At 38.6% G+C, this 17,104-nt stretch overlaps 1 protein-coding gene across 4 annotated transcripts in view; it reads right to left on the bottom strand.

Annotated features, from left to right (window-relative positions):
• ZNF385D (zinc finger protein 385D) overlaps positions 1-17,104 on the bottom strand; it is a 653,382-nt gene that overhangs the window by 499,361 nt on the left and 136,917 nt on the right. For all 4 annotated transcript variants that reach the window (XM_075922065.1, XM_075922066.1, XM_014579132.3 and 1 more), the window contains exon 2: positions 7,098-7,373. In XM_075922065.1, the coding sequence (XP_075778180.1) occupies positions 7,098-7,373 (276 nt within the window). The remainder of the gene's footprint in view (positions 1-7,097; positions 7,374-17,104) is intronic.

The raw sequence follows: 17,104 nt of genomic DNA, 5'->3' as shown, positions 1-17,104 counted from the left end.
TTTTCATTACAAATAATTGCACTGTAATAATTATAAACACAGGAAATGGTATGTTTCCAATTCATCTCATGCAAGTATACTGGGGCTCTCTCTTTATTGTGAAAACACAACATACAATGTAGATTTTTTTTTTTTTTTTTTTGTTACATAACTACACTAAAAAATGAAACAATGTAGAACTTTGGAGCCTACAAGACCACTCAGTCTCCTGATCTGTGTTTTGCCCACATTCTGCCATTTATTTCATGTTATAGCACTGACTGTGGTTTAAAACTGTGAAGTGCCTTCCAAAATCTGAGGGGGACAAGGATGTGGAGCATGCTTTCAGACATCTTAAAAGAGCAACACTCCAATGTGGAAACTGCGGAATGCAAAACACTCAAAAAGAAAATCAACCTTTTGCTGGTAACATCTGACTCTGATGATGAAAATGAACATGCATGGGTCTGCATCATTTTAGATCGTTAAACAAATAATAATCATGGATACATGTCCTCTGGAATGGAGATTAAAGCATGAAGGGGCATATGAATCTTTAGCACATCTGTCATGTAAATATATTGCAATGCCAGCTACAACAATGCCATATGAAGGCCTTTTCTCACTTTTACGTGACGTAAGCAACACATGGGCAGAATTATTACCTGTAAATGTAAACCAACTTGTTTGTGTGAGAGACTGGCTGAACAAGAAGTAGTCTCAGTAACTGGTAGAGTCTAAAGTTTTACATTGTTTTATTTTTGTTGGAGTACATATATTTGTAAGTTCAACTTTCTCGATAAAGAGATTGCACAATAGTACTTGTATTTAGTGAATTGAAAAACACTTTTTATTTTATTTTCCAATACAAAAATTCTTCATAAAAATAAAGTGAGCATTGTACATTTTGTTGTTTTGTGTTGTAATTGAAATCAGTGGAATTAACTTCCAAAAATATTTCTCTCAATGGTATTCTATTATTAAGAGTGTGATAAGACAAGTACAAGACACACATTCTGGGAAAAGTCTGAGATGGGGAATTTGCTGGGATAGCTCTGCAGTATAATTCAAGAGCAGCTGACTATAACATTTGTACAATACTGAGAGTAACTTACATGCTAAATAGTAATAGAAATGTAGCCATGTTAGTCTGGTGTAGCTGAAGTAAAATGCAGGACTAACAAGATGGTTTATTAGATGATGAGCTTTCGTGGGCCAGACCCACTTCCTCAGATCAAATAGTGGAAGAAAATAGTCACAACCATATATACCAAAGGATACAATTAAAAAAAATGAACACATATGAAAAGGACAAATCACATTTCAGAACAGAAGGAGGATGCGGGGGGTGGGGGGAAGGAAGGAAGGTAAGTATCTGTGAGTTAATGATATTAGAGGTGGGGAAAGTTAGATGTCTGTGAGCTAATGGTATTAGAGGTGATAATTGGGGAAGCTATCCTGGTAATGGGTAAGATAGTTGGGGTCTTTGTTCAATCCGCGCCTCCCCCCCCCCCCGGAGAGTGTCGAATTTTAACATAAATGACAGTTCTGAGGATTCCCTTTCAAGTGCAATTTTTACTTATATTCAAAGGCATATATAAGCAAAAATGGCATATATGACTGCCAATGTGTCATTATAGATGACCAAAAAGATCCTGGAGACGGTCAATACTTTTCTCTCACAGTTGCTAAAAAGCTTGAACTTAGCCTCTGGATCTCCAAATCATGTCATATCTCTCTACTAAAACCTGGACAAATACATCTGTTTAACTACATTTGCTTTGTAGGTGTGACATAAAGGAAGCTTATATATCTGGATTAGCTTAACATCAGAATCAATACATCAATATGTAAGTAATTCTTAATATACTACTAACACACTGTTCTTTCTCTACCACTAAAAGTGACTTTCCACACTCAAAACTCTTTCAAGAACTACTTATAAAAGCTGGACATTGGAACTGAACAATAAAATCAATACAATAGATACATCATGGAATTCATCAAATCCTAATTAAAAAGTAAATGTTGTAAGCACAGTAAATGCTATCAAAAGAGAGTATTTTGTAAGGTATTTTCATAAGCAGAAGGAAATTTTAATATTTCAGTAACAGGCATAATAGTATGATGAAAAAGGAAGCAGAAAAGTGTATTGCCACAAGAGCAAAAATTAGCATTTGGTCGCAGTGGCAGACAGTGTCCTTGTGATGGTGCATAGCACTTAGATAATATAACATGTCCAGAGATAGCTACGACGTTTGAAAGTCATTACAGAAAATGTACAAAGAGCCTGTTGTAGTGCTCAGCTGAGGCCATCAGCTTTAGGATTCACGATATAGAGGTTTAAACCAGAGGGCAAATCATCCTGAATTGACTGCTTACTGATTGGAAGAAACCAGCTGAGAATGTGAGATTAAAAAAGGAAGCTTGGACCACAAGTGACTTGAATTCAGAGCTTTAAGAACGCCCCTCTCACTTACTGTTCTGTTTGATGGCAATTCAGATACATTTTAAAGAGAGTGTTTGGATCAATCAACACCCAAACATTTCCAGCATTGTTTTTAAGTTGTAATAAGCATTTCCAGCATTGTTTTTAAGTTGTAATAAGCATTGTTTGGGCCCAGTAAAAAGGTTTTGTTTAAATGAACAAAATATTGTGTTTTGATTTTGCAACATTTTAAGCTTTATTTAAAAAAATAGTTATTGATTCAAGCAGGTCTTGTGGATTCTCAAGGCACAAGCTTCACTTGTTTTTCAGCTTGGAATACCTTGTGCTACCTCCTTTTCTTTCGTAGCCTCTCCTAGGTGTTCAGTTTTAGGGGCGTGAAGAACAACAGATTAGATGAGATCACTCCCTGCCTTATGTAGCTTTAATATACGGCAGGAATCCTTTGTTTCAGAAACAGGTCCCAGCCTAGTTTGGGGGAGGAGAAATTCCCTAAAACTGAATCCGGAGTCATGTTGGCCGGTCACATGCCCTTGCAGACTCATAGCATCCATTCCTTACCGGCTGGATAAAACATCCAGTGGAAGGCTTACCAGGTGTGGAATAAGCTTCATCTAGAGCCTATTGTTTCCCCAATGGCCCATTACCCTGAATGTGCTCTTCACAACCAGCTATTTAGATGGGAAGCATCTCACCTAGTGGACACCATCCTGGTATGGCTACTTGTGAGATACAGCTACATAGCTCTCTCTAGATATCCATATCTATGGGTATGTCTACACTACCACCCTAGTTCGAACTAGGGTGGTAATGTAGGCAACCGGAGTTGCAAATGAAGCCCGGGATTTGAATTTCCCGGGCTTCATTTGCATCTTGCCAGGTGCCGCCATTTTTAAATGTCCGCTAGTGCGGACTCCGTGCCGCGCGGCTACACGGGGCACGGACTAGGTAGTTCAGACTAGGTTTCCTTTTCCGAACTACCGTTACTCCTCGTTCCTGAAAGACTTAGATTTCAGTTTATAATACAGTAAATAGGACTCACTATATTTAATAATTCTTGGTCTGTGTTGTGAATTCAGGAATTGAATAATCAGAGCTTGGTTAAAGATCTCAGGCCAACTGCCTATCTGAAATAAATAGCTCCTACATTTCAAAGGAACAAATAATGCCTTAGGATGCAATTTTTAAGTCATGGGAAGTAGTCTTATATGCATTTTTATACATTCTCCATCTTCTATATGCCAGTATTTTCTCCCTTATTTAAAATATTGACAAAAACTATTGCAGAGGGAAGCAGTTTTAGTTATAGCAGCACCTCACGAGTTCACATTGCATTAAGCAATTACTTTAATGAAAGCACTAAAATATTTTTCTTAGTTTCAAAAATTCAATACCTGCACAGAGCTGCAGTTTTTACCATGGTAGTGTTGCTGTTTATACACTATTTTTCCTGATAAGCAGGCTTTATATTTGAGACCAAGTAATTTATAATTAAATAATGTATAGATACTAAAGTATAGTGACTTTTTACCATTAGGTTTATATCTAGTCAGATATTTAGTATATTGGGTTTCTATTTTGAAGATAAAGACTGTAGTGAGAAGTTATAATTATACAGTCAAAGATAATACAGCTAAATCCTAATCTTCTGTTCAGCAGTCTACTGCAAATGTGTTTGGAAGTAAGACATGGGTTGTTACTGAACATAAATCTATTCCCCATTTCTATTACTCCTCTCACAATCTTAAACATTCAAACTTTTCTTGTTTTGTGGGAATAATTCACAGACAACAAAACAAGGAACAATAGCTCTCCGATATTTTCACTAATCTTGTGATTGTGCACTAGCATCACAAAAGCATACTCCTCTACATTGATTGCAAAGGCACTGGGAAAATGTGTGAATCATGGTGAAGGAGAGCGAGAAACCTTGGGGGGTACGGAGTAAGTGAGAGCAGGGCTTTGGAAAATGTGAAGGGCAGGAACAAGACCCCAGGGCAGTGGGGTGGGAACAAAGGTGTTTGCTTTTCTATTATTAGAAAGTTAGCACAGGTTCAGTTTCACCAAGAAATGGATTTTAGTACTGTAAAATGTAAGATATGCACTTACTTAGTTTGAAGAAAACACACACACACACAGAAATGAGGGGTACATCACGTAAGGCTTCTGTTCTGTAAATTGTAGCATGCAGACAGACTGGATGCAGCCACAGAAAGCCCTACTGACTTCAATGGAGAGGGTCCAGAGAAAAGCAACAAGAATGATTAGAGGTCTAGAGAACATGACCTATGAAGAACGGCTGAAAGAATTGGGTTTGTTTAGTTTAGAAAAGAGAAGACTGAGGGGGGACATAATAGCCGTTTCCAGGTATCTAAAAGGGTGTCATAAGGAGGAGGGAGAAAACTTGTTCATCTTGGCCTCTGAGGATAGAACAAGAAGCAATGGGCTTAAACTGCAGCAAGGGAGGTTTAGGTTGGACATTAGGAAAAAGTTCCTAACTGTCAGGGTGGTTAAACACTGAAATAAATTTCCCAGGGAGGTTGTGGAATCCCCATCTCTGGAGATATTTAAGAGTAGGTTAGATAAATGTCTATCAGGGATGGTCTAGACCAGTGGTCCCCAACCTTTTCAGGTTGTCGGGCGCCAGGGGGCGTGGCCATTCGCCCGCCGGGCGCCAGGGGACGGGGACACTTGCCCGCCCGGGGGCGGCCCCCCCAGCCGCATGCCCGGGGGCGGCCCCCCCCATAGCCACGCGCCCAGGGGCGGCCCCCCCCCATAGCCACGCACCTGGGGCCGGCGCCCCCCCCATAAGCGCTGCGTGCCCGGCGCCCTCCCTCGTACGCGCCGCGCACCAGAGGGCGGGGCCAAGGGTGGGGCCGGGGCCGGGGCCGGGGCCAGGGCCAGGGCCAGGGCCAGGGCCAGGGCCAGGGCCAGGGCCAGGGCCAGGGCCAGGGCCAGGGCCAGGGCCAGGGCCAGGGCCAGGGCCAGGGCCAGGGCCAGGGCCAGGGCCAGGGCACGCGCGGCGCACCCGGGGGCGGGACCGGCCATGCGAACGGGGCTGGCACCTGCCCAGGTGTAGGGCCAGCCCAGATTGCTCCGCGGGCGCATGTGAAGAGCCCGGCGGGCGCCATGGCGCCCGCGGGCACCAGGTTGGGGACCACAGGTCTAGACAGTATTTGGTCCTGCCATGGGATCAGGGGACTGGATTCCATGACCTCTCGAGGTCCCTTCCTGTCCTAATATCCTATGATTCTATGAATGTAGAGCTGCATGTGCATAAAAGTTCAGCAGAGCACTACATGTTGCAGGATCAGGGCCTAAGAATTTAAGGCATTGTATACAAAATAGTACACTAAGTTCTTTGGGGCAGATATTTTTTTTTGCTCAGTGTTTGTACAATGCCCATAACAACAGTCCTAAAACTATGTGCTGTTACAATACAAATAATAAATAATTACACTAATCCTAGAAAAAGCCTATAGTTTTTCCTCCTTGTTTCAGGTTGGTTCCTCCTGCTTCTTTACCTAATCTAATTGTTTTTATATTACAAGCATCTTATTCACCTCGTTTACATATAGGAAAACACTGTACCTTGTGACCAAAACTACTCATGCACAACTCCCACAGATGTCAGTTGGTCTCATTAAAATCTTTGATCATTTCCAATTGAAGTCAATTAGAGTCTTTAAATCAACCTCAGTGGGATATAGATTAAGTCCTGGATGAGAAAATCAAACAGGATCAGGCTTGGAATGATTTTCTTACCACCTATTGTAAAATACATGAGCAACAAAGATATCTTTACACGCAGCATGAGTGTATTATCCCTATATGCAAAACAACAATCAGCGTAAATTATGCAAATAGCCAATTAATTTCAGCAAGTTTTGCTACTGCCTTAAAAATATAAAAAGTAAACACTTTAGTAAACAGGCTTTACAGCTCAATAAAATTCTGAAAACAGCAAAAGCCACTAAACAGGTTTAAACCATGTAAGATGCAAGCTGAGTATAGGAAGACCCTGGGGCAACAACATTGTGTTCACCGAAGTTTAAACCAATCTTTGAAACAACTCAGGAAAAAAAACATTAGCAACAGGCTTAAATACTCGAGTCTGGTCTCATCCAAAATCCACTGAAGCAAATAGGGTTCTTTCCATTAACTTCAATGTGCTTTGGATCAGGCCTATATAATATTTTAATCATATTTACCATATATCATTAGATTTTTCAGATCCATATCAATAATACTGTTTACCCATCATACAGCACATAATGAGATCAACTGTGGTACAAGTTCACCTGGCTTGCACAGAGAAAATTTTGACAATTTAATTCCACTGTTTTGAAGGAGGCATATTTAAGTCATTTAAAAGCCTTAAAACTAATACTACCCCGCAGTGCTACAGGCATAGGATATCAACTTTGCTGCTTCTATTTCTTACTGACAAAGAAACTGAAGTAGGAGCGTATATAAACCAAGAATATTGCAAAAAGAATTGCTGAAAAATACTGCCAATAAGGAACATTTTTCATATCTTTTTTGTCAAAAGTCAGTTATGTTAATATTGCGAAGAACCAACAGTTAAAATTGTTTCAATAGGGCTGCATGAACTAAGCAGACAAGTGCAGACACCTCACACAAGAGAGAAGATATATATTTTAAAGCTTACCATTGTCATTTTTAAAATTCCCATTGCAGAGCTGTTTTAGTCTCTTCTGATGTGATTTGCCATTATAATGGATTTGTGCTTGAGCAGCAGAGTTCAACTGAATGTTACAAACATTGCACAAAGTGAAATTGGTGTGTTTTTTCTCCTCTTTCTTTTCCTCACTGTCATCAGGTGTTAATTCTGTCTCACTTTCCCTGTCTGGTACACTTGTGAAATCTGGGGTGTAAGAATGATTACCATGGGGTACATCAGGGCTCCAGGGCTTCTTCATATTTTCTAAAAATAAATAAATAAATACATAAATCAACCAACATCATGAACAATGCACAGTATTTTAACACCTGGAAAGTAGAGAGAAATACTATTAGTTAGATTTCATTTTTTATTTTATTTCTTAAAGTATACAGTTCCATTAGACACCCTTTGCTTCCTTTTCATGAGTCTTAGTTAAACCCCAAAGCTGAACAAAAAAGGACGGAATGAACCCTTATAGGAAAGAAACAGTGTTCTAGTGGTTAGGATCACAGAACTACAAACCAGGAAACCTTTGTTCTGTTCTCAGCTCTTCTATTAACTCACTGTGTTTTGGGCAAGTACTCCTCTCTCTCTCTCTCTTCCAGCACAAAATGGGAAGGGAGGAGAAGAGAGAGAGGCAGAGAATGGTGCCTATCAGACCTTATGGAGCACTTTGATAGTTCCAATATGAGGATTAAATAATGCCAAATAGAACAACTGGAGTTTAAAACACCAGGGCTGTGTCTAGACTGGTATGATTTTTCGCACATACTTTTAACAGAAAAGTTTTTCTGTTAAAAGTATTTGCGCAAGAGAGCGTCTATACCGGCATGTGCCTTTGCGCAAAAGATTTGCTTTTGCGCAAAAGCATCCATGCCAGTGTAGATGCTCTCTTGTGCAAGAAAGCTCCGATGGCCATTTTAGCCATCGGGCTTTCTTGCGCAAGAAATTAACTTGGCTGTCTACACTGGCCCTCTTGCACAAGAATACTTGCGCAAGAGGGCTTATCCCTTAGCGGGAGCGTCGGAGTATTTGCGCAAGAACCACTGATTTTGTACAGTACAAAGTCAGTGTTCTTGCGCAAATACTCGCGGCCAGTGTAGACAGGCGGCAAGATTTTGCGCAAAATCTTGCCAGTCTAGACGTACCCCAGAGGTATGTCTGTGAGCTACAATAGTGTTTCTCTCAGACAAAGCAAAGATACAGGACATGGCTTGCCTCAGCCAAGCCCAAACCAAAGTTGTGAAACTTGACTCATTTCATCAAAGTTCCTCCAGCAAGGGGGAGGAGGGAAGAGGGGAGGGAAGGAAGGGTAAGAGAATCTGCTCAGCCCCTGTTCCTACTAGATTGAGAGCCCAGCCCTCCGACTCATTTCCTTCTTATACTGTGCTATGAGGATTCAATTCTCCACAGCTGGTCAAGCTTTGGGATTCTACATGAAGGACAAGTAATTATATTCTTTCTTCTAGTCATAAGGGAAGTTAACCTTTTCTTTAGCAAGCTCTGGATGGGATCTATAACAACTTAACAGTAACATTCCCTAGAAAGCACAATTGTTTAGTATAACAGAAATACATTTACATGTAAGATGTAATGTATAACCCCACTTTACCACAGCTATGAATGAGTTAAGGGTCAGAGACAATAGCTCCTTCGATGTAGCTAATAAGTTAATCAACACAGGCAAATCCGGATGGTTATCAGAGAAGGTGATGGCAATCCTTCAAAACCAGCAAACTGGCAGAAAGCTGCCCAAAAAACAGGACTTAAAGTTTCCTGAGTATTGGGGTGGGACTACCAGGTGGGGGGATTCTGCCATCTAAACAGACTTCCGGCCTCTCACTCTCCACAAACTAGAAAAAGAATGGACTCCCCATGGTCCTGCTAACAAGCATGAGTAGAATACCATATTTCAGGGTAGTGGGAGCTAGTGGAAAAACCAATAAAGTTCTTAAAGAGTAAATATGGTTTTCTTTTTGTGCTTAAGTAACATGTCAGTTTTACATATCATCTAGTATAATAAATATGTCAATGTTAAACTCTGCATGGAGGAGAAGATAAACGTACATTCCAGTATTTTATACAAATGTTGTGACTGGCTAAAGGGGACAGGCAATACATTTCTATACCAGTGAGAGTGTTGGATGTGGAGACCATGTTGCAATATTTCCATCAAAACCCCCGAAAAAGCTGAAAATATGAGAAGCATCAAAAATCCTGACCCTGCAACTTGCAGACAGACCTCTCTTGTATTAATCACTTTAAATACTGTAGCAAATCCTGCTCACTGTTTCTGCATTTGTCAGGACTGCTTTTAAGTAAAAAAAAATCTAAATTTATCATAAAACCAAGAGTAAAATATCAAACATGATTGTGTTTCTGTTTAAATGTTGCCCATTTTTCATTGCTTTGCTCCAAAATTCTCTAAAGAGAAACAATAAACAAGCACTCAAGGGCTACGTCTACACTGGCGCGTTCTCACGCAAAAACTCTTTTGCGTAAGAGTTCTTCTGCAAAAACTCTTCCAGAAGAGAGCGTCTACACTGGCATATGCTTTTGCGCAAGATATGTGCTTTTGCGCAAGAGCATCCATGCCAGTGTAGACGCTCTGTTGCGCAAGAAAGCTCTGATGGCCATTTTAACCATAGGGCTTTCTTGCACAAGAAATTCATGTTGCCTGTCTACACTGGCCTATTGTGCAAGAACAGTTGCACAAAACAGCTTATTCCTAAGTGGGAGTGTCAGAGTTCTGGCACAAGAAGCCCTGATTTCATACATTAGAATATCAGATTACTTGCTCAAGAACACGCGGCCAGTGTAGACAGGCAGCAAGTTTTTGTGCAAGAGTGGCTACTTTTATACAAGATCGCGACAGTGTAGACACAGCCCTGGTTTCTTAGTTTAGTCTTTAAGAATTATCACTTAATGTAGGGTTAGTCTGCAAATCGAGCCATAATGCTATGCTAGGCATGTGATTCTCCTCACACATCTGGGTGAACGAAAAGTAATTCCTGTGAACTCAGTGGAGAAGGGAGAAGAAAGTCAGCCTCCTAGAAGCTAAAGTGAAATAAACGCAAATATTAACTTTTAAAATTGAAGCTTCAAAAATTGGGTTTGCAGGAGTCATCTAAGTCAGACAACCCTGTGAGTCATGCTCCATACACACACAAGATGGATTCATTACTGAAGGAATACATTGTGGTATATGAGTGCAGTCCCCTGTGAAGTACAATTTATTTGGCAAAATACTAGTTCTGCAAACTTAATGGATACTTGCAGACTTAATCAAGGCATTTTGTGCTTCACATGGAAAAACTCAATGCAAATTCAAATATTGTGCTCCTTTAGATTCCTCTGAATGACTGACTTGACTGCATTATGGGGGGGAAGGGAAAGACAGCTGCTTCAATAAATGAGGGTTGGCCTACGCCAGGCCCTATGGGGGCAGGGAGGGACATGAGGGCCATTTGGCCCAGGCCTCAGGAGACATAGGGGACTCAAATGTTGACATTTTTCTACCAAGTCATTTCCATTTTTATACACTTTGCAATTATAACAGAGACAACAAAAGAAGCTATATATACCTGAAAAATTGATTTAAATCATTGTGAGACCTCAGAACTTCACCAATTTTTCAGCCACATCTGAGTTTTCATCTACGTGACTGGAGACTGGAGAAGCTCCTGTGATTAGGGATTCTACATTATGAAACCCTGTTTACAGTCTTTACATAGTTTAGAGGTTTTGAAAGTAATAATTAATTTGTTACTGGAAGGTGATTTTGGTTAGTCTGAAGGTGAGTTTAACCTTTCAATTAGATGTTTATCTCAGCATAGGGATTTTTGTGTTCCTGTTTTTTCGTATGTGTCTGTATATACAATAACCATATCAGGCTCAGCTGTAAGCTACCTCTTTGTCCAGTTTTAGATTCACTTTTAAAGGCTTTTTTTGTGATGATAAACTTTTTATTCTAGTTGTTTAATAAACTTCATATCTAATCTGGAAATCACCCCATGTTCATATTCAAAACAATTCACCAGTTATTACAGGAATGTAAAAACAGGAAAATGTTAGCAGATGAACAGATGAAATTTAAGACTTTGAAATAAGGCTATAAGGCTGTAGTAAACAACACCCCCAACCATTATTATATAATGTGAAGTATATATAGAATTAAAATTTTATATAACCAATAGCCTTTAGTGAATTAATGTATTGTGTTTTAAATGTACTCCTTTATAAAAATGAGGCAAAGATTTGAAAGTGGTGCAAGTAAGAGATGGTGAAAGCAACAGAATGAAGCAGCAGTTAAGAGTTGAAAGCCAATAACATAATTTGTTGTAAAAAAGATGCCTCAGCCATTAGACAGTGACACTTCCAGTTCTGGTGATGAAACCTTTGTGCCCACAAGTGACATTTCATGCCACTGTCTCAAAATGAAGGGATCATTAATCAAGAAACAGAAATGCCAACAGCAGCGATAGCTGCAGAATCTACGCTTGATTTAGAGACTGTGCAGGCAGAAAATGAGGACCTCAGAGATGCTGCACAGCAAGAACAAGAAATTATGATTAGCACAGGACACCATCTAACAACAGAACCTGATATTAGACTTCTTGATAAGAACAATGTTTCTCCAATGAAGTTGTTTCTCAAATTAGTTGTTTTCAGATTCCAAGTAATATACTAAAAGATGCTGAAAATCGTGCTTTTTCCACTCATCTTCTGACAAAAACTCTCCCAAATGGAGAGATCTGCACAAGAGACTAGCTTCTGTGCTGGAGCATGCAAAATGTACCCTGTTTCATTTTTAACAATATTACTTCAAATGCATCAGTACTATCTGATCCAATCTCTGCTGATGCTCCAATCAGACGGAGGAAGTTGAAAGACCAAATACCTGCACATAAAACTTCAGTATTGCATAAAGATAACACTATTTCATGGAAATCAGCTGGTAGAGCATCACTAGCTAACAGTTCAACTGAAAACTTACTCCTGAGTGAAATAACCATAGAAACTGATAACTGGAAAAAACTCTTTGAGTGCATATTGAATGTCATTCTTTATTTTTTTTTCTTTTTCTTTTTTTTCTGAATGGGGATTGGCTTTCCTTGATATGTTGATTAGAATCAGTGACTCTACAAATGGAAACTTTCTTGGTATACTTGAATTTCTTAGCAAGGATGACCCACTTTTATTAGGCCATGTTAAGCGTGTTCATGAATCTCAAGAGAGTGGAAAATGCATGCAAGTCCATTATCTGTCTACCAGAATACAAAACACGTTTATTGAGCTGTGTTTATTTGAGCAAACAACAATTCTTGAAGAGATACAACATGTGAAGTACTCTTCCATTATTATTGATGAAACTCAGATTATTCTCACAAAGAACAAACAACCTTGGTTGTTCGATATGTTAAAATTGTAAGTTCAAAGGTTGCAGGACGTTCAAATGAAGAACAATTCATTTTGTTCAATAATTTCACTCCCCAAAAAAACTAGAAAAGAAATGGCCACTCGTGTATTAAAAATTCTGGGAGGCTTCAAATTAAATTTTCAAGTCTGTATTGGCCAAGCCCATGACAATGGATCCAATATGGCTATGAATTTCAACGGAGTACAAGCAGTCCTTCTTGAACAAAATCTAAACTGTATTTTCTTCAATTGTGCCAACCACACAATAAATCTTGTCATGGATGATTGCGCTGAATTGTGCAAGGAAGCAATCACATACTTTGGAGCAATCCAGCAAATTGTACAACCTTTTCAGTAGCAGTCCTCAAAAGTGGGAAAGTCTCAAGCAGCATCTGCCAGATTCTCTTCACGGCATGTCAACAACGAGATGGTCAGTGCGAATTGATGGTCTTAAACCAGTTTTACAGCATTTAGACTCTGTGAGAAAGGCTTTAAGTGAGCTTGAATCTCTTATTCTCATAGCACAGGTTTGCACTGAGCTTAAGTCAATTCAGAAGTATATATCCAAATTTGAATGCATTTTAATGTCATCCATTTGGATGAATCTGCTAAAAATGAACTTAATCTTATAATTGAAGCACACAATGCTACATTAGATGTCTAGAGGGATAACCTTGAATGACTTAAAGTTATTCAAAAGATTTGTGATGAATCAGACACAATCCTTTCTGAGTCCAAATCATTACCGCAGGGCATCAACATTTCATCTGAGTTTTCTACCATTTGCAACCTAACATCTCAATCTGATGCAGAAAGGCATTATCGAGTCAATTTTTTTTTGTTATTATTGACTCCATCAAATCTAGTCACTGCAACAATTTTGTACCCTTTTTCGATTCCTTTGGAAGTTCAGAGAACTAAGTGAAGATCTATATTCAACAGCTAAACAGTTTCAACAAAGGTGCAACAATGAAATTTCAAGAAATGTCTGTGATAAGATCTTCTTCCTGAAACATATACATTCCACCAACATTAAATTAGACTGCAAGCCAAAAGAACTGCTTCAAGAAATATTCAATTTTGGCTTGTTGACTGTATTTCCCAATATCACAATTGCATTACATATTTGTGTCAGTCTCCCTGCATCAGTGGCTTAAGGTTAATGCACATTCAATGTGTTAAAACAAGTAAAGAACTGTCATCGTTCTACAATGGGACAAGAGTATTTGAATGGGGTCACAATGCTTAACATTAACAGTGATGTTGCATGTAAATTAGATTTTTCTTCAATTATAAATGAGTATGCACACAACAAAGTGAGAAAAGCATTCCTAAAATGAAGAGTTTTGCTTGTTTGATTGTTCAAGTGGAAACTTACAATAAAGTTACATTTTTAATATACATGTTAGTGGTATAATGACTTAGTAGTTAATAAATAAATGTCTCAAGTGTTCATTTTCATATTTTCTTTTGGTTTTAGTATGACCCTGTAGATGAGAAGTTAGATACAGGGGCCTGGGCCTGAGACCTCTAAACTCAAAGTGGTCCACACCTCTGACTTTCTCTGATGAAATGTGCACATTTAATCGTAAGCATTGGCCACAATCTCAGTTTTGCTTTTGCTCTTATTATAATGGGTCATTGGTCCTGTTTGAATCAATATCTGACAGTTTTTATGGTTTAGTGACAGTTGCATATTCTTTACTGGTATATGTATTTTTGTAGTAGGGTGATGGGGGTGTAAAGTACTATAGATGCAAAGACTGTGGGGGCACAATCATATACATTTCAGAACCATAGGGCTACATCAAAATATTTAAAACTACTTGAATAGTAGACATTTCATTGCTCATCTACCATCTCAAGGCTGTGGCTATATCAGAACCAGAAAGCGAATTGGAATTAAAACATAAGGAGCAAACTGAAAGTTAAGAGTCCAGTCCTGACATCTGAGAGAGTTTCAATCTCCGTTTACAGATTTGGTTCATCTGCAGTTAATGTTGAGTTCATTCATGCAAACAGAAGAATACTTACTGAGAACAGTTTGCTACAATTATGCAAGGAACAAGCACCTAAACCTGAGAGGCGGCTCAGCATTTGCTACTCTCAGTAAAGTCAACATCTTGCAGGATCTGTTGTGTCAGTTTTATTGGCTTATTCTCTGCTAACAAATACAGTCAACTCTCTAAATTGGATAGAATTTCAGAAATCTAAACAAAGATTAAACCATTGGACCCAAGACAAATACCAAATGGAAAAAAATAACATAGAATTGAATAATTAATTATCATTAAATAAATGTATTATGCCAACCGCAACAATGGTGTCTCTTTTATACGCTGCATCATATCTTCTTATAGGAAAACCTGAGAGAGGTAGTAACATTCTTGTGACATTGCCTCCAAATACTTCTTTGTGAAAGTAAGGATTTCCCACAGGGAAGAAAAAGGGGATCCCTGAAATTTAATTCTCTGGAATCTGCTGGAGCTACCAATCCAACATCAGTGAGTTATATTTTATCCATCGAGCACAATTTTTAAATAAGAAAGTCATCATTGAATCAAATGTCAAACAGAAGCAAACATAATGTTAATTTTCCTATTATTAGAATTTAGACGATAGTCAGAAACTCCAGTTTGTATACATTGTGCAATAACTAACATCTTTTGCATTGAAAGCATTCCCCACTAGAGTGCAGTATGATTTTAAGATTACAAACACAGTATCTCTCTAATCTTGTAGTGTTATGAGAGTGGAGTTACTGTAATATTGATGTCTTCTGGCCAATACATTCAGCTTTAAAATTAAATATTATATAGTACATTATAAATATCCCACCTCAGTGTGTGTACTCACACACTCATAATACTTTTTCTTAGTTTTCACAGAAATAAGTAGACAAAATAAGTTATAATAGTATAATAGGACATCACCAATACTAGGTTAAATATAGCAACTTTATATGAGTTATTCTGGAGTGTGGAATAAAGTAAGAAACTCTAAATAGAATTTATATGAAATATTCTAGTCTAATTTTACAAAAAGTAATACAATTTTCAAGAATGTAATGCAACAAAATGACATCATAAATAAATAAAATTTGAATAATTTGATTATTACTTGCATTACACACCTGTGATGGACATAAAAGACATAAAATATTGGTGGTTGCTATCTCTTTCTGAAACCTGGAGCAGCAAAGCTAGCATTTTCAGCAGCAGAGCTGTATGACAGACTTAGGCAGAGGAAGCATGTCACATCATGCCTTGCTTGCACTTTCTTTACACATGAACAGTAAACTCAGAGTATGTAACAGCATTACTGCGGAGGGAGGGGTCAAGAGATATTGACTAATGGCCAGGTCTGTACTACACATGGAAGGTCTGCTTGAGATCCACAATTCCATCTATGTAATTAATGTAGCTAGAATAGAGCTTGGTGCCATTTCCACAGCGGGAGGTCAATGGGAGCAAACACTCTCATTGGCTTCTCTTACTCCTTGCGAATCAAGGAGTACCAGCCTCAACCACGGGCACCCTCAGTATTCGATTTGGCAGGCCCTTTCTAGACCTGCAAAATCAAATGCCAGAAGATCGATCTCCAGCACAGTAAATATAGACATGGCCAAGTCTCAGGGTGTACAAGCCACTTCTGTTCCCACTCTAGACTGTACACCTACATGGGAGTGTTTGAGGATTTTATTTTGTATATAGTTAGGGACAGAAATGGTCTGAGCAAAAATGCTAAACCCTGAAAACTGACAATTGTTTTTGAGAAGTTCAGATGCTGCTCTGGATCCAAACTTTATGGTTCCAGACCCTTCTCTGTTCTTTTTGAAGTGGGAATGGGTTAGAGCTATGAAGGAGATAACACGTTGTACATCATTTGTTGATAAGTCTCAGAGGGATAGCCATGTTAGTCTATAACTTTAAAAGCAACAGGACTACTCACCATCTGTTGATGTTTTTTTCAAAATTGTGTTTACTAGTCCATCCAATATTTTAGAGGCACATAAACAAAACCCATTAAGTCAAACCTACAGCAGTACAACTGTAGTAGGTTGACTCTCATGAGGACTTCAGGTGCATAGACATCCTAATACTCATATTATATAGCATAGTGGGGAAAAATAAGAAGCCAGGAAGTCTCAGAGGTCTTCAAGAATGATCTCTAAAAGTGTATACCCACAGTTACATCTCTATGTTTTTGGGAGTCACAAACAAATATTTAAGTACAATTCTGGTTATCTGCACAAACAAATTCAGCTTGCAGCTGCAGGAAACGTCTCATTAATACTAGCTGGTAACTGTTCAAAATGTTTAAAAGCAAGCAATTAAAAGTTAAACACTTTCAATTGATATGAATTATGTTATCTATCCTAAAAAGTATTAAAGTTGTTTCCTTTCCACTGTAGTACAGAATTTAACTTCATTGTATTAAATTAAGTGACATATGTGGATAGTTATTCTTTTTGTGAACAGTTTTGTTTGGATTAGTGACTATGAAGCACAAGCTAGGTTCTCTGCCACTAAGAGCACTAGTGTACTACAACTGAATTAGCAAACTGAGAATTC

Source organism: Pelodiscus sinensis, chromosome 2, assembly GCF_049634645.1.
Source record: "Pelodiscus sinensis isolate JC-2024 chromosome 2, ASM4963464v1, whole genome shotgun sequence".
Taxonomy (NCBI): domain Eukaryota; kingdom Metazoa; phylum Chordata; order Testudines; family Trionychidae; genus Pelodiscus; species Pelodiscus sinensis.
The sequence above is the reverse complement of the archived record's forward strand: the minus strand, read 5'-3'. Positions and strand labels throughout refer to the sequence as shown.